Here is a 25,902-nt window from a genome sequence, read left to right as displayed (position 1 = left end):
AATCAGAAACTGGTTTGAGGGTGCTGAGGAGGGAGTAGGATTGTGGATTTAATTTTATGAACAAATTATTCAAGAAACTTGGCCTAGAGGAGGATCAGATAAGAGTACAGGGGTAGACAGGAGGAATAAATTCTAGTGCTTTGCAGCATGGGATGACTATAGTTTACAACAATTTATCATGTTTCATGAGGAACTAGAAGAGTTCAAATGTTCCCAGTACAAGGGAATTATAAATGTTTCAGGAGATGGAACTCCTAAGCATCTTGATTTGATCATTATAAATTATATATAAGTATCAAATCATCACATTGTAGCTCATAACTATGTAAAATTATCATGTATTGTATTAAAACTTAAAAAAAAACTCTTAAGAATATGGGGAATGAGAGAATAAGAAAATATAGAGAGGGACATTTAAGAAGGAAACAATGAAATGTGCTATTTTTTTATACATAGAGTTTTATTATTATTTGTGATACTATTTGAAGGACTAATTTAATATAAACAACAGATATTATTAAAAATAGACTGCAATGTTCTGCTTCGATTCCTATTATGCCCTTTCTATGATTTAAACTACAGGGTCCTATGTAATGGACTCAATGTGTTGTACTCTTCATCTCCTTTGATTTTTCTATGTTATTATTAGTCTGCTAGGGTTGCCTTAACAAAGTAGCAAAAAATGTGACACTGAAACAACAGCTCAGGGTGATGGCTGGCCTGGTTTCTTCTTAGGCCTTTCTCTCTGTTTGTAAATGGTCATCTTATTGGATCCTCACATGGCTTATCCTCTGGGATTGTTCATCCCTGGTATCTCTTTGTATCAAATTTTCAGTTCTTATTACAAGTCAAATTGGATTAGGACCCACCCTAAGGGCCTCATTTTAAAATAATCATTTCTTAAAAGGCCCTATCTCCAATTATAGTTGCATTTGGAGATACTAAATATGAGGGCTTCAGCATGTGAATTTTGGGGGTAACTCAATTCAGCCCAAAGAAAATAATCTGACATCAAAGATAATTCTCTGACATTTTGCTGATGTTCTTCCTCACTTAATTTATTCACTTATTACTAGAGTCAAAATTATCTTTTTACTGCAGGCCTTAATCACTTTATACCTGGGGAACCATCCTAATATGCTAAACTCTGCCTGTGTTCCCTTATTCCTCTAGTATGATAGCCACACTCCGATTTTCTCCTCGTAAATATGATGCTCACGTCCGTAACTGGCATTCACTTTCACAGCTGTTTGCACTGATTTCTGTAGTGACAGCATGCGAGCCATGGCGTAACTGACATCTTTGTCATCATAATGTAAATGAATAGGAACTGGCTATGGATAGATTGATTCTGAGAGGATGGAGGGATGTCCTGATAGTCTGGCTCAGAAGTTGCTCTTAAATTAGGAGCTCACACCATGGAAATATGGGGCTGAAGCCAATCTTTGTAAGAAATTTGCTAAACCTCTGCAAGAAAAGGGAAAGAACCTTAATAAAAAGGAAAGAGAAAGAAAAAAATGGCAGGGGGTATGAATAGCAGACTTTAGGAACCCATCCTTTTAAGGATGTGAGAGCAGATTTGGCAAGAAAATGAAGGTACAATAGTGCCAACAAGAAAGAAAGGGAATAGAAAGTTTCAATGAGATTTTAATGTGAGCTTTGCCCCAAATTCCTATACAATCTGTTGATTTTTATAAAGAGAAAACATGTTATGTACCTGTGTGTAATAATGTTAAATTTTTAACATCATGCAAAGAAGAGTTTCCCAAGGTAATACATTATTTAAATGTTAATTTTTCTTTTGAATCCTAAAATATTCCGTTTCTAGGTAACCAATACCTGGAGAAGATAAGCCTATTGAGCATGTGATAAACTCTGCATTTTCCTGAATTAAGTATTTTGTTGTTGTTGTTGTTGTGAGGTTTTGTTTTCAACTTTCCAAAATTCATTAAATATCAACTGTAGTCATTAAAATAAAGAGAAATCAGTTTCAAAGCTCTATCAGTAATCTGGAAACTCTTTGACATGAATAGGTACCCAGAGGCTTCTATGATAATCTTCCTCTATAAAAGATTCATGCTAGTATGGATTTTGTTTTTCCAGTAGGGCAAATTACACACTTGTAACCTTGGACAGTGATACTTTTTTAAAAAACTAATTAAATGAAATTGCTATTGAAAATAGTGATAGTAAAACAAGTTAGCGAAAACTCTATGGAACAGTTATAGTGTTTATTAAAGAAAAGCATTGTCATCGAAGGAATTAATAAGAAGCTCACATAGTAGACTATTTTAACTAAACAATACAGGAAAATTAGAATTCACTTTTCATAAAATGAACAAAATTGCTTTGAATGTGAGCATAATCAAGCAAGGAAACTTGAGCATAATTAAGCAAGCAGAAAAGTAGTAATTTTTTTTTTTTAGTTTCTCTTCTTAACTACTCATACAATTTAAGTGGCTGGAAGGAACAAAATTAATATATTGGCTTAACTGTTTTATTTTTTAAGTTAGCCAAAATTTTCTTTGTTGCAAGGTGGATGTTTCTTCTGAAGCTTGGCTACATAAAATAACATTTCTATAAATTACTGATAAACCTAAACTATTATTCTACAATAAGATTTGTTTTTCTTTTCTGTTTCAGGGTTACATTGATATTTTCAATCTCGCTGTCTCTATCAAAAATATATTCAATAATTACATCTTAAATGATGAATGAATCGTCAATGAGTCAATCATTTCTTTAATTCTCTTTTTAAGAGTTCACAGTCAAAAAGAAAAAGCATTTACTGAAACAATGGAGTGATTCAGGGAGTTCAACTTTATGTTCCAATTAAATATATCTTACACACAAGTAGAAAAAAATAATCAAGTAGAACTGAAGGTGAGACAGAGTTAATAGAATTAAATTAGACTAGAATTAAAGCATGTTTTAATCTCTTAGCTTTACAAGTTTAGAGGTATGTTCTAGTATTTTGAGTACATGTCTTAGCAACTTAACTTCTTATTAGCAAGTACTACATTCAAGGTTATAATGATTCTTCAAGACAAGTCAAGAAGAATGAGAGCTCTAGGAAGTTCTAGATGATATTACAGTTATCTAAAATCGTTTACAGCACAAGATTAGTAAGTACAAACATAACTATAATGGAAAAGTACAGATATGATTTGGACATGGGTTTACTCATAGGGACTGGTAATCCTTATAACTATATTGGATTACCAGTTTGAAGAGGTGACTAACACAAGAACTTTGAAAATGAGAAACAAGAGAGAAACAGATAATAAAAATTGGTGAAAAATGATAACTCAGTTCATATATGAAGAGTTTAATACTTGCCATTCTAATTATAAAAGTGAAATGTCATGTAGTCCTAGAATTTGCTTCTGAAGCTGGTTAGACTCTTCCTGCTAGAAATTCTAATTGGTCTTTGTAAGAGAGACAAATAGAACTGAGGAACAGAGGGGCACCAGCTATGAAGAGGATATGGGATACCAGCTGGGATCTACTCTAAAATAACTCCCTACCAAAAAGAGTGACAAAGGACCAGGAGTAAATTTAGTAAATAAATGAAGTAAGTTTATACTGGCCACAATATGAATATCTAACAAAAATAACCCCTTTCAGACTTCTTTTAACAGAAAAGGAAATCCAATTGCTCCCTTGAAAGGCAAAAATAAGTATATGTAGAGCTACAAAACTCATAAACAACATTCATTATTGAATGGTAATAAAGTATTTTTCTCAGTAATATTTTTTTGTTTTGCATTCATTTAAATAGAAAGGCCAAACAGCAAAAATTAATTTGGGTTGTGTGGGGAGGGTAAAATTAAAGAAGCTATACTAACATTCAAGTATTTGTATTTTGTTGTCCTTTACCTGTCTCATTTTGATAATAACCCAGCAATGCATCTTTTATTTAAACATTCTAAATATATTGAGAAAGATACTGTGCAGAGGGAAATTTTTCTTCATATTATTTTTCATTGCAAGTGTCACATTTTTCCATCGTGGTTCATACAACTGGCTCTTATATTTCATAGGTTGATCTATCGCTGTCTCTCTCCACTCTTTCACTCTTGGTTCTTTCTTTATTTCCTACCTCTCTTCCTCCAGCGCTCTCTCTGTTTTGCTTCTAGATTTAAGGAGACAAAGCCTTAGGCATAGCTTTTCTATATCAAAGAAAAAATTTTATTCCTTTTACTATATTAATAAGCAATAGTCACTCCCTGCCAAGTACATTAACTTGAGGAATTAAGAACAGCAAGAGTTGCACAGAAACAAGATAGTTTTTTCCTATCTAAATAATAGACTTACATCTGCAGCAAAAGTGAAAGATTTAAACCTTCTTGGAAGTGATGAATTGCAAAATTTGAAGAAATGCACTCATACTTTAACATTTTATGTTTATTTTCTTAGTTTATATATTTTAATAATTTTAATTTTTTTATTTCTGAGTGTTAATTTTTCTTTTGTCACCTGATGATATAAAATCTATTGCTTTTGACAGATCTTATTTTAAAACGACATGAAATTTAGTTATTCTTTGAGTCAACAGTAGCAGAGATAAAATTAAAAAAAAATAGGGAACATTAAAAAATTGAATTAAGCCAGGCATGGTGGTACATACCTGTAATCCTGGTGACTGGGGAGGCTTAGGCAGGAGGATAGCGAGTTCAAAGCCAGCCTCAGCAAAAGTGAGGCACTAAGGAACTCAGTGAGACTCAGTCTCTAAATAAAATACAAAACACAGGACTGGGAATGTGGCTCAGTGGTCAAGTGCCACCAAGTTCAATCCCTGGTCCCCCTCTCCCCCCAAAAATATAAGAAAATAGATATACCCTGTGAATATATAAATTGACCTCTATATATTCAAAAATTAAAATAATTTTATCTCTTTGTTTTAAATTACATTTGTTTAAATTACATTTTGTTTAAATTACATTCAAACATTTATTTTTATTTAATGTGTTGTCATATTTATTTACCCTTCATATGTGGCAATTGGTATGTTGGTTTTTAAGTTAAAAAAGATAAGGGCTCCTTCTTTCAGATATGCATAAAGTCTATCAAGGAAGATGAGAAAAAAATTAGAGTATATAAAAGGGAAAGGTCAGGAAAATGTCTGTGTGTAATTCAACATAGATTTTAAATTATAAATGATGACTTAATGCTGTATTTTCTTTTTAGTTAATTAATTTATTTATTTAGGTACTGTGGTTTGAACCCAAGGGCGTGTGACCATTGAGCTACATTCCCAGCCCTTTTTATTTTGCATTTTGAGAGAGGGTCCCACTAGGTTGCTTAAGGCCTCACTAAATGGCTGAAATTGCCCTCGAATTTGCAATCCTCCTTTATCAGGCTTCTGATTCACTGGGATTACAGATGTGTACTATGGTACCCTGAAATGCTGTATTTTTCTAAAACAGAATATCAGAAAAAAAAAAAAAAACAGTGGTTTTCTTGAATCCAATGAAAATAGAAGAGAGGATCTGTGGAGTAGAGAAAGGAAAGTGTGAGGGAAGGAGAAGGGATAGGAAAAGGGAAGAATGGTGGAATGAATCTGATCAAACACGTATGAATATGCCTTGTGAGTTCACCTTTATGTATATTTGTAATACACTAATTAAAAGAAAACTATAAATAAATAGAAGAAAACAACAGGAGAGATGTGAGGAGGAAAGGGGGAAGTACTGGGAACCAAATTGGAGTAAATTATATTCCCTGCTTGTATAAATATGTCTAAATAAACCCAATAATTTATATATATATATATATACACACACACATCTAATATGAAACAATTAAAAATAAAAAAAACACATGCAATATAAGAAAATAGAAATTACATTTAGGTAAAGAAAAAAGTTAACATATCCTAGAGTATCTAGTGGCTACTAATGGATTCCTCATAGGAACCATTATCCAGATTAGAGTTGTTTTTTTTTCTCTTAGGCAAATCCAAAACCAATCTTTTTTTTTTTTTTTTTTTAAATCCAGAAGCCATGCTTGCAAGAAATGAGTTTTAACTAATTTTATGTATATAGCTTTACCAAATGTTTCAATAACATATATATGGTTTTAAAACATTGCATCTTTCTATTTATTGTACTATGGGTATCATTTCACTTAATTACTTTTTAAAATAAGCATATATCTTACATAATATTAGAGATTATATTTGTACCATAATATATTTAATAATCATATCACTTAACATTTAGTTGTTTTTACTTTGTTTTGATTATGAGTATTGTTTATTAAATTATTTTGGCCACCCATAATTATTTCCTTAGGATAAAGTACACATTCCTGAAACCTAGGATGATGTTTGTCTATTTTGAATTATTTTCTAGTAACATTTTCAAGATGGAGTCCCAATATAGTTATAATCTAGAGTCCTATGTCTTAGTACATGTACATGTAGAATAGTTCTTCACAGCATGGTAATTCTGGTCTCTGGCTACATTTGAGGGGGAAAGTCCTGGCAGAATACGAGCCTTATTTATTTCAGTTTATGATTTTTTCATACAGGTAAATTAAAGCCTGCTTTTAGCCTTGCTTTCAACTTTACTCCTCCAAGCCCCTACTTCATATGTCAAGTGTTATAGTTGATTGAAATATATACTATGATTCCTTATTTTTTAACTCCTGTGATTAAAATTGAATTACTTAAACTATTTGATAATTATCAAGGACTTTCAATGCTGAACTCAGTTATTATATAACCTGCTTTTTCTTTTCTTAATATAAAATTTATTTATAGGAGGAGAGTGACAAGTTATAACTTTGCTAATAATATAAAACACAGCAAAAATAATACACATCTGGGAAAAAGGAGTAGTGGCATGGCCTTTGATACCTTCAGGCAGCTAATATTTTGCCCTAGGAGATTATAATCTGAAATTACTTACAGGTTCATATATTAGTTGAATGTTGGAAACCAAATTTACTCTTAATTGTATGTACACAAACGTTCTCATATAGCAGTTAATATGGAGAGCTGGTATATAAAAAAGAAGGTAGCCCTCATGATTCAGTTTGAAGAATAGTGACCATTTATGAATATTAACTCTAAAATTAATTTAAAGTCTGAGAATTATACAACTAGATATCAGTTACTTGGAACTGAATTTTAATTGACTCAATTTCTTTCTTTACTATTCTTTCCTTCGTTCTCCTCCTTCTTTTCTTTTTCTCACTTTTTATTAATTTATTTCTTCTTTGTCAGGAATCTAGTACATACAAAATCATTGAGAAATTGATGGAACCTTAAGCCAAAGTTTTCAAATCTTAATAATCCCAAATTATAGATAAAAAAGGTAAGTTTGTTCTTTAAAAGAAAAATCCAAATTCCCAGACAGCTCTACTGTAGATTTTGGTTTAGTCATCTGAGGCAGATAATAAATCTGCCTGTGAATAAATTTAATTAATTAAGCTTATCAGCTGCTATTTTTTTTTTTCTTGTTTTTTGAGGCATGGTCTTTCTATATTGTTTAGGACCTAAGTTGCTGAGATTGGCCTCCAAATTCTGATCCTCCTTCCTCTGCTTCCCAAATTGGAAATATAGGTGTGTGCCACTGTGCCCTGCCTGGAAGCCACTATCTTAAACCATCTTTCACTAGGAGGGAATTAGGCAGGATTAATTGAATGTGACAAAGATACATATAGATGGGAACTATTTTTGTGAGGAAGCATCATTGGGAAACACTAAACTCGTCTTAGCTTTAAACTCCACTTATAGTTAGAACATTTTTAGCAAAATAATTTCCAACATTTTATAATGTTTCCATAATGAATCAGACTGGTAAAGACCATAGTGGTGATTTTGCCTGGTTCCCACATTCTACCAGGGTGAGTGACATGGTTGGCACTATATTTTAGCAAATGGCTAAATGACTAACTTAGAACTGGGATGTGGTTTGCTCATCCATTTAACCCCTAATCTTTGCACTGCACACAACTTCTCACTACTGCACACACATTTGATACACTCAGCCATTGTCTCATTGCTTATCTAAAAGTTATTTAAAAGTATGTACATAATTAAAAGGCAATGCCTAATCCTTAATTCAATGTGTTTTTTTAAATCTATAACAACAAAGTTTTTAAATAACTTGCCTAAGTTTTAGATCTTAGATTGGCAATGAATTTGAGACAACATTGGTTGTTCTGCAGTTTAATTAAAATAGGAGAGATAGCTCATTTGAATGTCTTGACTTTAGACATTATAATGGAAGTTGTGAAAAAATAGTTATAGAAACACATCATGTATTATGTATTATATAATGTATAAATTATGACAAGCCTTGGCATTTTTAGTAGAAACACCCAGCGTTGTGATATGCATAATGGGATCCAAACTATAAGACTGAGGTAAACAAAGGAAGGGAAGCCTCATAACACCCATGCCAACAGTCCCTTCTGATGGCAACCTACTGGAAGTGTTGGAAAATTCTTCATTTTCTGCCTTGAGAATATGGAGAGTGGTAAGAAATCCATAAACTGGAAATAATATAAATAATTGATAGCATGATCTATGTTGGTTACTTCTAAATGTATCATTTCAAATATAGGGTTCTCTTTTGCTTAGGAAGTCAATTTCAGACAGCAGTGGATGTATGTTGACTAAGTACAATTATGGAAACATTTTCTATAGAATATAGAGCAATTGATGCAGTTATCTACCATTGAATCAAATTATCACAGATGTTGCACATGTGGATGCAAATCACAATTTCCAACTGGTGATGTGGCTTTTTCAGGAAGAAGAGTCTTAACCAAAATATAAAGTATCCACTGCAGAAAATCCTTTACTGTGCTTTTAATTGGGGGCAATCTAGTAAGCAAGGCAGTTTCTATGCATGTATGTATCTGCTGTCTGTTTTAGTCAGTTTTGTGTCACTGTGTCAAAATACCTTAAGAAACAACTTAGAGGAGGAAAGTTTATTTGGGGTTCAGGCTTTCAAAGGTCTCAGTTTATAGACAACCAACTCATTATTCTGGGCCCAAGGAGAGGCAGAATGTCAGGAAGGGGGGTTGAGTGGCAGAGAAAGACAACTGAAGTTGCTGCCCTTGTATCAGCCAGGAAGCAGAGAGAGAGGAGAGGAGTAAGTGAGTGCAGGAAGAATGAGTCTTTCCAGGGCACACCCCCAGTGACTCACCTTTTTCAGCCATACCCCACCTTCCTACAGTTACCACTGGGAGGACAGGATGGATTGGGTGGCATCTCACACAATCTGATTATCTCACCTCTGAATAGTCCTGCATCAACACAGGAGCTTTGGGGGGACACTTCATAGCCAAACCAGAATACTGTTATACTATATATTGTACTTAGGAAGTTTGCTACAAGCAGATTAAGCATATTCATTCATTCAGATATTCCACAATGATAATAGGGATATAAATATCATTATAATAAAAAATATGATAAAAGAGAGGACAGTATGAAATAAGTAACCAGAACTAGTAATTGGGAAAATATGAATTTTATCTCCCTAGATTACAAATTTATGTCTCATGTGGATAATGTGCATTATAGTGAAGAGGTTAAAGTTGTGGGATATATGATCAAAATTTCTTACTTGCTGTATGACCTTGTAAAGTTATTTCCTTATAACAGAGTGGGGAAATTCAGAATAGCATGAGAAGATAGAACTTGAAAATGTAATCGTTTTGCAAACACAATTTGATCGACTCTAGAAAGCAAATGAGAATGCTGTGAGGAAAATTACTTTTAGCTTTATCTGCTTAAATGAAAGATTACCAAATGTACATTTGAATTTAATTAAAGTCTTATGAAAACATTTCTAATTTAGTAAAAGTAGTAGACTCAGAGTGAATCTCATGCTTTTGCTTAATTGTTTTATTTTTCTTTTATAGAAATGAAACACGTGGTAATTTTTATTAAGGCCTTATGAATCCGTGAATGTCCATTACTGCTGTTTTAGATCTGTGATGGTTAATTTTTAAGTGTTACCTTGGTGACTCTGGTACTCAGATATTTGGTCAAACACCAACATAGATTTTTCTGTTAAGGTATTTTTTATATGTGATTAACATTTTTCATTCAATCAGATGAAGGCTTAAAATACTGACATCCTAAGGAAGAAAGATATTTGGACTTGCCAGCCTCCAACATGTTATGTGAGCCAATTCTTTAAAATAGACCTAGCTACTCTCTCTTCCATCTGTCCCTCTATCTTATTGGTGAAGTTTCTCTGGAGAATGCTGGCTAATATAAATTTCTAAAGGTAGTTCCCACTGCAGATCGCAGAGTACTTATTTTATATATCAGGAAGCTAAGCTTCTCTATTATGTTGTAAATTTCTTATTGATGTGAAGTTCATTTATCATTTCCCTCTATTTTTTGTAGGGCTTACTTATTCTGTGATCATACTGTTTGATGGTGTTCCCTTTGAAATTATACATGGAATATTGTAGAATATATATCCTGTAAAAAATTATGACAAAGTATGAGGAAGGAAATCAACACATAGGTTTTAGAACTTTCAGTTTATAATCCTCATTTGAGTAGTACATGGGTTCAAACAATATCTATGTTTTTCAGGTCAATTACTAGAAATTGGTAATTGTAGATAAAGTAGACAAAAAACTCTTCCAGATGTTGAATATCCTGTGTATTTGTGGAATGCACATTTCTTGACATACAAAAAAGAATGAACTACATTTTTCATATGGTTTGCATTCTTCAGTTTCCCCATTATGCCCTGCATTTTTTGTTCTTTTTTTTCTTTCTTTTTTTCCCCCTTTTGGTACCAGGGATTGAACATAGGGGTCCTTAACCACTGAGCCACATCCTTTTGATTTTTTTTAATTGTTTATTTTGAAACAGGGTTTCGTTAGTTGCTCACAGTTTGCTAAATTGCTGAGCCTAGCTTTGAGCCTATGAAATTCTTGCCTCAGCCTCCCCAGCCGCTGGGATTACAGACATGCACTACCACTCAGTTATGCCCTGCATTGTACTGTTTGTTCCTCTCCATTTATTAATTAATCCTAGTATGTATCTGAATGTTCCTTTGTCCTTCAAGGTTCTGATCAAATACAATTTTCTTTTTTTTTAATATTTACTTTTTAGTTCTAATTGGACGCAATACCTTTATTTTATGTGTTTATTTTTTTGTGGTGCTGAGAATCGAACTCAGGCCCTTGCACATGCTAGGCAAGTGCTCTACCACTGAACCACATCCCCAGCCTAAATATAATTTGTATCATGAAATCTGTCTTAATTTCCCATAACTAAAAATAATCTCTACTTTGATTTCATTTTACATATACCTTTCTTAAGTTTTATGGATTCCCAATTTTTATGTATAAATTCATACCAAGAGGTCCTATTGTTATCCATGCAAGACAAGTACAATGTAGAAGTAATTGGAACACCAGAAACAAAAACACAACACTTTATTAGCTGAATTCAGGGTTCATGGCTTTTTTTTTTTACTTGAGAAAAATAGAGATGATATTTATAGACATTTGTAAAATTCCTTATGCTGTGGATTAGCTACATTCTCTCTACATGTCTCTAGCTTTAATATCTCATTTCCTGCTAACCATAATTTAGCCTACCATTCTAACTTTACCATGTGATTAGACAGTTTAGGGAGAGATTAATGCAAAGTGGAAAAATCAGATCAGGGTCCATCAAACTTTATGATGAAAGTATGCATCTATGTTAGTTGGCTGAGCAAATCTTGTATTTTGTATGAAGTTTCTCCCATTACTAAAAAGACTATAATATTGAGTTAACTAATATTTTAAAAATGTGAGATGTAGTGCATAGTTGCAAAGCTGACAATGTATTAATAAAATGACACTATACATTGTTCAATGCTTATAGTTTGAATTGGTTAACTTAGAGATCAGGATGACCCACTTCTCACATTTTTTTCACTAATGGTATTTTTTCAGTTAACTTGCAAGGAGATAAGCAAAGCATATAAAGTGCATTGGATCTCAGGTTTTAAGTGCACTATTCCTTATTTCAAAACATTTACCCTAGGAGATATTGTACTTGTTCTGAGTGAATAGAAGTCCCATTTCATATTTCCTCTTCTTGTTTGTTATGTAGATGATTATAACCTCAAAATAGGAAAATAACACATGAGAACATAGTTTGATCATTTTCTGAAAATTCCCCTTAACACAAATGATTACATGAAGTTGGATTTTTTGATTACTTACAAAAGAGTTCAGACTTGATTGACCTTCTTATCTCAATAAGGCATTTATTCAGGATTAGCAAGTTAAAAGGACTTGGGTATACTAGCCTCTGCAAGGCTTTAGGAAGGATGGATTATCAAGACATATGCTCTGCCTCTTTCACTTTTTAATCTTACATTGAAGAAATAACTGTGGGCTGAAAACTTCACTTTTCTTCAAGATGCATTGCTAAGGAAAATTTGACTCCTTGGAAGTTATAACCTTTCCAACAGTGATGACTACTTTTAGAAATCAGTGTTCTGAAGAAAGTCCTGGGCTGGAAAAATAGCCAAGTGAAAGAATGCTTACCTAGTATGTGCAGGCCCCAGGATAGATCCCCAGCACACATACATACATGCATGCATGCATACATACATAAAAACAAATACATAAATTTAATAGCTTCTAAGCAGTATCCACAACTGCTAGTGAAGTTCTACCTCTAGACAAATCAGTTTTCAGAAACCACATTAAATGTCCTGTTAGTCAGGAAAACTGCAGTTAAATATACCTACCAAGTAAAATGAGGTTCTCTCTATCACCCAATGTTGGGTAGTGGCCAAATCATAATCCTGACAGGTGTCTCAAGCGGTTTCTGCTGTTTCATTCCATCCAAAAATATGACACAATTCTGCCAAATACCATTAACTAATTGTTCTTTCCAGGATATTCAATAGAAAGTATATTTTAGTCAGCTTTTTCTCTGCTGTGATTAAAAGACCTGACAAGCACAGTTTTAGGAGAGGAAACATTTCTTTGGGGTTCACAGTTTCAGAGGTCCGTGTCTGTAGATGACTGGCTCTCTTGCTGTGGCTGGAAGTAAGGCAGAATACCACAGCTCAACAGTGTGACAGAGAAAAACAGCTCAGGACATGACAATCAAGAATCAGAGAGAGCTGAGTGTGTGCAAGTCTGTAATCCCAGAGGCTTGGGAGTCTGAGGCAGGAGGGTCAGCCTCAGCAATGGCGAGGCACTTGGCAACTCAGCGAGACTCTGTCTCTAAATACAATACAAAATAGGTCTGAGGATGTGGCTCAGTGGTTGAGTGCCCCTGAGTTCAATCCCTAATACCTGCCCCCTCCCCTCCAAAAAAGAAGCAGAGAGAACTCCCCTCACCATGGACAACATATAAACTCCAAGAACACATCCCCAGAAACCCACCTCTTCCAACCACACCCTACCTGTATACAGTCACTGCCCAGTTAATACCTATAAGAGAATTAATACACTGATAAGGTTAAGGCTCTCAAAACCTGATCATCTCATCTCTACATCTTATTGCATGGTCTCACACATGAGCTCTGGGGGGACACCTCATATCTAAACCATAACAATGAGGCTTCTTTCTATTCACATTTACGACTAAAATGAAAGTCATGTCATTAGCATGGTTTCGCTGTTAGACTCTGAAGAATTAATCATTTCTTTCAGATGAAGTGGCTACATGAATAAATCATAGTTGACTAAAAACAATTTTAAATGACATCAAGCCTGAGAAGGGGGCCACAATAGGAATTATTGATAACATTAGTTACACCAGTGATACTGTATATAGTGATCCATTAGCCGTACTGAATGAATGCACACATTATATACTGCTACATTAATATTACTCAGTAAGATAATTAAGCATCTCCTGGATAAATATGCTTCATTAACATGTATTATGTCATATGTTTATGTCTCCACTCAAGTTACAAACAGTATATTAATAAAATTGTGGCAATGAAAATCACAAAGCTTACATGGATACAAAAATACTTTCAGCAGAGTTGGATTCTGTGCCACACTGACATTTTAAAAAGTCAAAGTTTTAATTATCACATGACAACCAATAAAATGTGATGAGAGGGTCACAATGAAAATTTAATTTTGCGCACAGGCTTCATGTCTTTACGTCCACACAGAATAATAATCAGCAAGCAACAGATGCTAAATATATTGAGTAATTGCACATTACATCATTATTTGAAAAAATCATACATAATAGTTCATATATTTATAATACAGTTACCTACATTATATATATATATAAATTATTACATATTAATACATATAATACCATAATAAATAACATATCTCATTTAATTACATAATATGTGGGCTGTTGTTCGATTTCAATATATATTTGCTTTTCCAAATTGCAACATTGCTCATTTAAAAGAGACAAAATACAGTTTCCCTCTCAATTTATCTCTATATTTCAGTTAAGCAAACTTCAAGTTCCATATTCATAAGTTGAGTCTTAGCCCTCACATATTAGTCTTCCTGACACTTTTAAAAAATGTTTTCATTCATTAATCAAACTCCCAATTATACTTCCATTTGTTATATTAAATATTTCACAAATTGGCCACTGTTTGTAAATATCTTTTCAAGGGCAGGTAACTAGGCTCTCCCATAATAACTCATGTAATAGCTTATATTCTTCAGTTTATTTTTTGTTCTCTTAATTTCTAAGTTATGAACACACAGACACACACACATACATCTTTTTAATTCCCTATCTTCATAGCACTATTACTGCATACTTATTCATTAATTATTTTGAGTAACTTTTAATGCTTATAATATAGCAGACATTTAGGATACAAATGTAAATAATACCTAGTTACCTCCTCCTGTTCTCTAATAACTGAGTGACTTTTTGTTTATAGTTTCTTGCTGATTATGCCCAGTCTGTCCAGTCTTGGAATCATCAGCCTCACTTTCGAAGCACCATAGCATGTATGTGGTATGGAGTTGAGCTTGAAATTCAGTCTTGCAAAGGCTCAGTTTCTCTATCAGCCAATTATTAACCCTGTGATGTGGGTAGAATTAATCTGTCTTTATTTTAATCAGCAAATGTTACTGAAAAATAAAGATGATAGTAGTGCAAATTTCCTAGGTATTGAGAAAGATTTAGTGACATGCATGAGACAAGGAAAACTCTTAACATAGTGTTTCATGTGTTATAATTGCTCAAAGGACTTATATGTGGTAACTTGAAAACATTTGAAACCAGTGGACCTAAATAATTGGAGTTAATTTTTCAGACTAAAAACTTAATTAAGAAATTAGCTTTTTAGAATAAGCCTTCTAGATAATTTAGTAACTATTTTCCTCTTAAATTTGTACTTAATTGTGATTTTTTGTGATGTAATCATTATATAATTACCACAAATTAGTAACATTGCTGAAAAGATAAATTTATTTTCTAAAGCAAATTTGTGAGTTTACCTTTAACTTTAATGGCTACATCATACATATGACAAAACTTTGAATAACAGTATAAAATAGAAGGAAATAAAACAATACCAGGCAGTAGAAATTGCCAGAAGTCTTGACTTTTATTTTATATAATCCACATACACAATTAAAGGAAAAGTTAAGAAAATGGCTATTTTTTCCTCTAGAAATATTGAGCTTAAGTGCTATTAATTAGCAGGAACTTTATAATCTGAAAATTTAAACTTTTGAAAAAAATACACCTAAAATGGTGGCTTTACTAATATGTTATTATTATTCTTTTTATCCCTTAGGAGTACACAATTGATATAATTTTTGCCCAAACCTGGTTTGACAGCCGTTTGAAGTTCAATAGTACCATGAAAGTGCTCATGCTTAACAGTAATATGGTTGGAAAAATTTGGATTCCTGACACTTTTTTCAGAAACTCAAGAAAATCAGATGCACACTGGATAACAACTCCGAATCGCCTGCTGCGGATTTGGAATGATGGACGAGTTCTATATACTCTCAGGTAATATTGTTTGAAAAATTTGTAGTTGCTCTAATTTATTTTCAAATCTAATATTTAATTAGTGTCTGCATTTTCTCCTTCTTCCAACTTGCAAATTTAGGAAATGTGTAGCTCTTTTTCTTCTGCTAAAATCTAAAATGGTGAAATGTTTTGGCAGTATTTAATCTCAGGGTTACTATTATGTGAAAAGTAACCTGTAATGCAAATCACTGAGATTTTTCTTTAGCATTCAATCTTGCTATAAAATTGTATAATCGGAATTTCAAACAACCTCAATTAATAAAACATTCTTAAGAAAGTACTAGAAATTCCTCAAGAAATGATTGACATATAAGTTTGCCATGCAAGGTTCAAATATATTTCCTTGAAGATATCTACTTATTAAAAATCATTCTTGGGGATGAGGATATAACTCAGTTGGTATTGTGCTTGGCTTCAATGCACAAGGCCCTGGATTCAGTCCCCAGCACCACAAAAAACAAAACAAAACAAAAACATTCTTAATGGGAAAATATTCCCGATATATAAAGATGAAAAACATCATAACAATCAATTATGTACAATTTGTTAATCTGGTGTATGTATGCCTGTATATGTGCATGTGTATTGGTAAAGATCCTGAACTATAAATTTTTTAGCCATTATTATTTTTTGTATTGATTCTTTTTGGTAATACATGAAGTTGAATCTGTTTTAATATAATTATACAAATATGGTGAAGTATGACTTTTTAAAATATATACAGAAGTGATCTGATTGGCTGGAAAAGAGAATGTTAGAATTTTCATATTTAACTACGAATGTTATAATATCATTTAAGACTTTGAGATTTTAAAATGATTATTACATTCTAATCCTACATACTTCATTATTGTGGTCTAAAATCATGTTTTAAAATTAGACAAGAGAGTCTAATGATGGAAAATTGTCTATTTAATATTTATCTTTTCATCTAAATATAGATTGACAATTAATGCAGAATGTTACCTTCAGCTTCATAACTTTCCTATGGATGAACATTCTTGTCCACTGGAATTTTCGAGCTGTAAGTCAGAAAATACTTGATAATTTCATACAGTTTAGTCTCAAATCTCATTTCTTTAAAAAATGTAAAGCAAAATGAGAAAAAAAGACAGTTTTTAGAAGAGTGGATTGTATTCAACTCTTTTAGATAAAATAATTACAAATAGTACATGAATTCCTTGCTTTTAAACTAAAAACAATAAATAGGTAGGGAATATATATACGTTTTATTAAATCATTTATTAAATCATATTTACAACTTTCAGTGTATTCAAGTCTATTGTTTCTTAGCTTGAATAGATAAAGGAATACTTAAGATAGGTTTGTTTTCACATATTTTTACAGAGTAAAAAAAAAATTGATTCAAAGTATATTCATTTTGCTGGAGGCAGCATCTAAATTTATTGCCTTGGATTTTAAAATGTTTCAAAAATTGTTTGGGTGAAGAGTATTTACTACATGAAAGTAAATATTTGAAAAGACTTTAATGAGTTGGAGATGAGTTTTTTTAATTAAAGGGAAAAAATGTAACACAAGAGTGGTTAGAACTAACTAAATTGAACCTAAAATTTTATTCCAAAAAACAGTTATAATATTTTTATTGCAATATTAATTTATTAATTTATTTGTATTCTCATATATTCTTAGGAAAATACTGATCTAAAAATAATTAAACAATATATATGACTTTTAAAAATGCTATTGCCTATATCCACAAATCATTTAATGCTATTTTCCTTCCTTCACAATTGGATTTTCTTTTCACAGTTTACATTCTAGAACCTATTCTTAGTAGATTGTGATACAGGTATTTACTCATAAGTATTTCCCCACCTCTTCACTTAGTAAATTCTAAATATCTCTGTTGCCCTTTATTAAATATTTTATTAGATTATCTTCATAAATTTTATTTTATTATATTAATGATCTTATATCTCACTCAATGTATAAAGACAGCTAAATAAAGGCAAAAGACTTGATAAATAGGAATTATCAAGGAAGAGTTGACATGTAAATATTGGATGATGTAGCATTTAGTGCACTTTCCCCTATTTGACATTCTTAAAATCTTGTGATTTGCTTTGACTTTGCTTGCCATTACTGGAAATGAATAATCCATCCCTGTAAATGCAATTGGGTGTCAATGACACAATACAATCATCCTAACTTCCTTTGTCAGGTATTCTGTACAGGCTCAGTAGAAAATTTAGCCTCTACCTCTAATAATTCACAACAAAGATTTGTAAAAGATTTTACTCTAGCTCCAAATTAAAGTCAATGTCTTGAGAGTCAGAGAGGTTAAGTATCTACACAACCATGTTTATTTGTACCCACATTCCTATATGTTATCACTTTTCACTCAACTACCTCTGTGATTATAATGAATAGGAACTATGGAAAAGCACTGTAACCACAGCCCCTGGAGAGCAAAAAGGAAAACATTCTTAAATAGGTCAGCAGAAATGAAAGCAAATTTATTGTATTACCAATAGGAGATCCTGCAAAATAATGTACTGTTTTGAAAATATTAGAATATTTGTGAATTCTGATTTTGAAATGTGGTACAGCACTCCTTGTGCTGAAACAATTAGAAACTTCATAGTATTAAAATATTTCCAAACACAGATGAGCAATCAAAAATAGGAAGTAATGTTTGTCCACCAAAAAAAAAAAAAAATCACATAAAAAGTTGAAGTCAGTAGGATAAGTTTGCAGGCAATTGTGACCTAGGGACATTTTCAAAACATGGGAATTCCGTGCTTTGGTTTTGAAAGTCTTGTGGGGTGAATTCTAATATAATAAAATCTTTACATAAATCTGAGATATAAAATGTTCTATACTTTAGATCACTGAAGAAGTGTCCCTACTCCCAAATTCCAAGGACTAAAATATAAGTTGGCTGTGATATTAATATATAGGGTGAAATAACTGTTAAATATGATTATGCTTTAAACATGAATATTTCATTCAGTTTTTTCCTATATTTGGTATATATTATAATAACACACAAGGAAAGAATCTCCAAGAGTTGGTTTTTGGATAATGTTGGTATTGCAATGTTAGCAGCTTTGTAACTTGCTAATCTATATATTTTTTTATTTCAATTTTCCTGCCAGATGGATATCCTAAAAATGAAATTGAATATAAGTGGAAAAAGCCCTCTGTGGAAGTGGCTGATCCTAAATACTGGAGATTATATCAGTTTGCATTTGTAGGGTTACGGAACACAACTGAAATCTCTCACACAATCTCTGGTAAGGAGAAAACACAAATTGGTGAATGATGCTAGTAGAGAATGGCATTGGCATTTAAGTATATGAATTGAAGTACATATTTTTATGCATTTTCTAGCCAAAGTAAAACATGTATTTTTCTTCCAGGCGATTATATTATCATGACAATTTTTTTTGACCTGAGCAGACGAATGGGATATTTCACTATCCAGACCTACATCCCATGCATTCTTACAGTTGTTCTTTCTTGGGTGTCTTTTTGGATCAATAAAGATGCAGTACCTGCAAGAACATCACTGGGTATGATATATAATATTATGCTATATTATCAGAGGATTTAAAAAATATTCTAATAAAAGTCTACAGGAGAAAATACTAGAAATATTCATCTAGACCATAATCAAAGGGAAAATGTACTGAAATTGAAATATCATTTGAAATAAATCTATAAAGGACAAGTAGAAAATAAAGTAAAGAAAGTAAAGAACTTGACCTTTTAGAAAATCCCTTATTTTTCATGCTGAAGGAGGTCAAAGGAAATATAGTTCACAATAAGAATTAATAAATGAAAATCTCTAAATAAATATCTAAATCTCATTTTGGTAAATATTTTCAATGATTTTGATAAGTTTTGTTTTACCACTAATAATCAGAATGTATATAAAATTCTTTCCTCAAATGTTTCAAATGAATAATCAGATGTTCGACAGGGCAGGTACCTAGAAGGATCAAAAAACTCCCTAGATTATGCAATATATAAAATGTGCAATTAATCTGTGAATATTTGAAAGTTGCTGTTTAAAGAGTAATTTGTAATTCATACTGGATAAAATAGAATTTTTTTCTCTTTTTTAGTAATCTATTGCAGTAACAAATCATTTGAGGAAATCAGGGACTAACTACCATATATTTTTAAATGAAAGTGATGACCTATATTCATGTATTCATACACAAAGAAAATTTATTAATTGATTTATTTCAAGATCAGTCTAAAATCTTAACTGAGTGTGAATAATTATCCACTGATAATTATGTATTAAAAAACCTAAAGACATTTGAGACAATTGCTATTTTAGTGGTAAAGAGTTTTCATGTGAATTCTCTGATAGCTGGAAAATAATCCATTTAATAAATAGTGAACTACAATTCACATAAAAGTGGCAGCAATAAAACCTGAAATATGTAGCTCTAGAAATGCCTTTTCTTTGTGACTCTAAGTACTTGTTCGTGTTATTTCTTTCTATTATTTCAAATTATTTTGTTTTAAAGCACTTTCATTATTATAGTTTCTTTATATACTATTAAAATTATAAGTTAACATAGTATATTTGCTTTTATTTTCATATTGTTTTTCCAAAGAGAATTTGAGTGGATTATTTCTACTATTGAATTTGTATTTAAAAAAATCATATGCTATAGTGTCATAAAAGAGCAGATCCAATTTTATGGTTTTACATGAATTCATATTTTTTTAATACTAGCATGTTTATTGTTAAGGTAGGCATAGCTAGATCAAACTTAAAGTATACCTCCTATAATTCTGGGCCCTATAAAGTTGTAATTAATTTTGTAAGTGTTCATACATATGTTTACGTCTTGTTGAGGGACGATTTATTGAAGTAATTTATTCAACATTGCATTTTAAAATTTATGAAATATTTTCTGTGAAACAGCGTTCTTGGTGCTGTTCTAACAATAAACAAAAGTTATAAAGTGTTTGTGTGAGTGGGACTTTCCAATGTGGAAAAGGATAATGATCAAATTTGATAAGAATGTAACATTTCAGCGAGTGATAAAGGCTATGAAAATAAAGAAAATAAATGGTCAGAAAATTATAAGAGATGTGGGTGGACATGTTTGCTATACCATGATGTGGTGTCCAGAGAGTCCTCTGTGGAGGTGGCATTTGAGTAGTGACCTAATGGTGAAGTACTTGATCAATATTTGGTAGAAGAATAATCAAGGCAGGAAGAACCTGTCAGGGTAAGCTTGATGTTCAGAAAGATGACAGGTGTGGCTAGAACTGACTGAATAGTGTCAGAAGATGAGATTGGAGAGTGGACAGTGCTTGGATCATTTAAGTCTTTGTGCGCTACTTTTGGAACTTGGGTTTTTTTCCACACTTGATGGGAGATTATCAAAGGCCCTTGGCCAGAGGAATCCATGGAGAAAATAACAATGATATCTGAATTGGTTTCTTCTTGTCCTGTTAATATTCCAAACATTTTTTAATTAGTGTAAGTTCAGAGGTACTTTAATAGGAAATCCATCATAGTCTTCTCAATTTAATCACTGTGATATTAATTGCTAAATTAGAGAAACACATTTCTGAAAGCTAAGTTGTACTGTGGTTTTCCTTGCTTTATTAAACAGAAATGTAATAGTGTTTTATTAAAGTAAACTTTAATATAATCATTGATAATAAAATACATGCACACATCGACTCTGTGACTTTTAAATAGAAATGGGACAGAGAAATCTTTTTTTGTTTGATTATGGGGTCTTTTAATTTACTACTCACCCCCCCCCCACAAAAAGCAGTGTGGAAGTTGAAGAAAAAAGGATACTTGCATTCACTGAAATTATTTAGCATTACCATATACAAAACCTTTAGAATACAGTTTTGGTTTCAAAATAATTGAAGTAAAAATTCTCAGGAATAATGAGAGAAATGGACAACTTTGCAATTGTAATTGGACATTTTAAGGTCCCCTTCTCAATTAGTGAAGAAAAAAAATCATTCAAGATGTAGAAGATCTTAATGAGATTACCAGCTGCATGAACTGATTTATATTTACTAAACACAGCAACTAACTTCAGTACATAATATATTTTCCAGTGAATATGGAACATTAACCAAGATTTCAACACAATTCAAAAGACTCAAGTTTTCCTGAGCATGTTTTTGAACAAAAATGGAAGTAAATTAAAAGTTAATAAACATAATGTAACTAACAATGTCCTCAAAGTTTTAAAAATTTAAAAAGAATGATCTTTTAGGTAACCTTTGGGTTGAGTAAGGAACAAAGGAAAGTTAGACAATATTTTAAACTGAATTTTAATACAACATAGCATAAATTCAGGTCGGATATAGGTGGACATAATGTTTGCTATCATGCAGTGTGGTGTCTATATAAATCTTTGTGCAGAGGTGGCATTAGAACCGTGATTAATGAAGTATGAGGCTGACACACTACTTAGATTAGAAATTATAGTTTTAAATACCAATATTAGAAATGAATAAAGATTTAAAATCAGTAACCTAAGTATCCATTTGAAGAATAAATAATTACTTTTTATATATTGATTATAGGTATCAAGCGAGGTATTACTGTGCTAGTTTTTTAGTTGAGAGGCATAGGAATAAGAAAATTTCCTTAACATTGCAAAGATAATAGGTGGGTCAGGGATTAATTCTGTATTTGCTTCCAACGCACTTGTGACATTTTCTGTTCCAATCCTAAGAACTGTTAAAACTAGAAAGATGGGCATGTCACAGGAATTGTTACACAGCAAAATGATGGAAAATGGTAGTTACTGCCTTCACCATAACAAAGAGGCTGTTGCTACAGCTTTATTGTTTTATTATCATGAATGTTCTCATTCTATAAATATTGGCCAAATTAAGAAGCACTTAGCATTATATGTAGTACTTTGAAGAGTAAACAGTGCCAACCATAGAGCCATATTAGTGGTGCTGAAGAAGGGAAATTGTAGCAGTTTAGGCAAAGAGAGACCTAGCAAGTGCATCTGTGATTTAGGTGACCAAGATGAGGCAGGACATGATGGTGGAAGGACGTGGTGGGGCAGCATTCATAGCATCCAGGAAGCAAAGAGAAAGAAGGGGCCATAGGGAATATGTACCCTCTGAGGGCTTCCTCCTAGTGAGCAGCGACCTCCAGTCACAAACCATCTGCCTACAATTCCCACTCAGCCCATTCAAACTAGGATGAGCTGATTAGGCTACAGTTCCCACAATCCAGTGATTTCACCTCCAGACATCCAGTGATTAGCACAGGAGCTTTTGGAAGACACTTCATATGTAAACCATAACAGGACCTAAGATTAATGGCAGGAACCGCAAGAAAGCCAATGGGTAAAGAGATGCAGTTATGTCCAAAGACAACACCCTGGGACGCTGAGGTAGGGCTCTTGCACTTATTCTTATTCCACATGTTGAGTGCCTAAAAATGTAAATCTTTACCTCGTCCTTCTGAAGTATTCATTTTAAATAATTATGCCTGGATACTTAAACCCTGTGGTTAAAAAGTAGGTTGAAATCAATTTATCACATAAGAAGGCTCTATGCTCATTTAGATTCATTTTAACCACATATAGCAGAAACCTTCAATAGCTGTTCTCCAATTAGGTAGAATGGTATTTGTTTCTCCTGTGCAAGTCCAGTGGTAGGTAGTGCAAGGTGATATGGCACACTGCAGTAGGAGAAATTCAGGCTCTTAGCTTTCCTCTGAGATATGGGTGATCTGAATTCCAAGGATCATTTGCTGGTCTAAGATGACGACAGGCTCTCCAGCCACTGCATTCTGGCAGAACAGTTCCAGAGGAAGAGAGAAAGAAAGGCCTTTCCCAGTTCATTAATACCCTTTTTCAGACTGCTTCCATTGACTTAGTTCTCCTTGGCTAGATATTAGCCTGTAGTTACACTCTGTTGCTGAGAAGGTGGCAAATAAAATTGTTCTTCCAGGCAACAACATACTAGTTTAAAAATTGGTATTTTATTACTATGGAGAAAGAGAAGGATGGGTATCAGGCATTAATTTGCAGCCCACAGTAATTTAAATGACTAAAATTCACAGACACAAAAAGCGCATTGAACATAGCGTAGCCATGGTTACCAGTAATTCTTTCTGTAAATCCCTGGTAATCATATTCTTTTGTTTCCATTGTTTATTTAAGCTCAAAATATTGCCAGATCAGATGGAAAAGTAAAGTGGTGTGTTAAATTATTTTTAATCTAATTTTTCCCCTCTCTCCATAGGTATCACTACCGTTTTGACTATGACAACCCTGAGTACAATTGCCAGGAAGTCTTTACCTAAGGTTTCTTATGTGACTGCGATGGATCTCTTTGTTTCTGTGTGTTTCATTTTTGTTTTTGCAGCCTTGATGGAATATGGAACCTTGCACTATTTTACTAGCAACAAAAAAGGAAAGACTACTAGAGACAGGAAGCTAAAAAGCAAGGCCTCGGTATGTCACAAAAGATTTTTTCATAAAAGCCAGCTGACGTGGAGATGCTGTTTCAAATACTTATGTGGTATTTATGGTGCTAGGGAGTGTTTGAGGCACTGTGACAAAAGATACGTATGTAGAAAGATAAAAATGGAGAGCCCAACATTACCTGCCAATTTTTGTATCTATATTTCCTCAGTGTTCCTATTGGATCTCCCTTGCAGAGTAATTTCTAATACTGTAAAATCTTCCACAAGTGGTATGCTTTTTGCACCTAAAACAATTTTTAAGATTTGTCTTCGATTCTATTTTTGTGTTAGAATTTGGAATTCTAAAAATTCAAATTGTTACATGTTTATACTCCCTTAGTACTCCTTTCTTAGCATATCTACCTTAACTTATATTGTATCAGTTTATATATTAAAATTTATTTTATTGATCCTAATATACTTAAGTATTGGATAATTGACCATAATTTCCTTTTATAATGACAATTATTGATCTGACATTTATATCTAACACTGAGTGTTTCAGGCACTCCTCAGAGCATTCTATATACATGATTTCATTTATTCTCAGAGCAAGAATTAAAGAATAAGTTCAGTGATTTGTAGAAGGACAACATAGTAAGTGAGAGATCAAGACTCAAACTCAGTTCTGTTTTGGTACGAGAGCTCAAACTTGTAACCCTTTCTTTGTATTTCCCTATTCTCAGGGAACTTAAAAAGGTAGACATTTATTTCTCCAGAATGAACAACAAAGATAATCATTGTTAATTTTAGTAAATGTTTTTAAAACAGATTTGTTCCAAAATACTCAAATAAATTAATACTGTATACACCAGTTACGCTAGGTGTGAGCTTAAAAGCCTGCTGTGTTGTATATACCATGAGACATGGAGTTTTCCATATTACCTAGTTAGTTTCAGGATTCAGTGATTTTTTTCTCCTTCTCATTTTCCACTCATTGTTAAATTAATTTTTGCCCTACATTTAAATTTTTAAATATTTATTTTTTTAGTTGTTGTTGGAAATGATACCTTTATTTCACTTATTTATTCTTATGTGGTGCTGAGGATCGAACCCAAGGTCTCACACGTGCGAGGCAAGTACTCTACTGCTGAGCCACAACCCTAGCCCCTTAAATTATAATTTACTTTTCAATTTATATTCCAATAAGCAAGCCCTGTTATATTTTGTTTTCTGACTCCCACAACATAAAAGCAAAGCATACTGTTGGCAGTAAAAATTTGAATATTTATGTTGTACAATGATCCTGTGACTCTCATGTTGCATGACTTTAGCTTATATATGGGACATAGTGATGTTCCTGAATGAACATATCAGAGAGCAAGAATGTCAGCTTTAATATTCAGTGCTACTTTTTATTCATCCTAATTAGTTCTACATGACATACAATGCATTTTTAAATATTTGATCTAATTAGTTATATATGACAAATAGAATGCATTTATGCACTTTGTTG

The 25,902-nt window shown here is 32.4% G+C and overlaps 1 protein-coding gene across 2 annotated transcripts in view; it reads left to right on the top strand.

Moving 5' to 3' along the window:
- Nucleotides 1-25,902, top strand: part of Gabrg1 (gamma-aminobutyric acid type A receptor subunit gamma1) — a 74,608-nt gene that overhangs the window by 38,381 nt on the left and 10,325 nt on the right. The window contains exons 4-8 of one of the 2 annotated variants that reach the window (XM_076864435.2): nt 15,747-15,967; nt 16,930-17,012; nt 19,108-19,245; nt 19,372-19,524; nt 24,347-24,435. In XM_076864435.2, the coding sequence (XP_076720550.1) occupies nt 15,747-15,967; nt 16,930-17,012; nt 19,108-19,245; nt 19,372-19,524; nt 24,347-24,435 (684 nt within the window). Of the gene's footprint in view, nt 1-15,746; nt 15,968-16,929; nt 17,013-19,107; nt 19,246-19,371; nt 19,525-24,223; nt 24,436-25,902 lie in introns of both variants that reach the window. The other variant, XM_076864434.2, reaches the window with a different exon arrangement.

Source organism: Callospermophilus lateralis, chromosome 8 (assembly GCF_048772815.1).
Source record: "Callospermophilus lateralis isolate mCalLat2 chromosome 8, mCalLat2.hap1, whole genome shotgun sequence".
NCBI classification, from domain to species: Eukaryota; Metazoa; Chordata; class Mammalia; order Rodentia; family Sciuridae; genus Callospermophilus; species Callospermophilus lateralis.
Note: the sequence above shows the minus strand (reverse complement) of the source record. Positions and strands in the feature narration are given on the sequence as shown.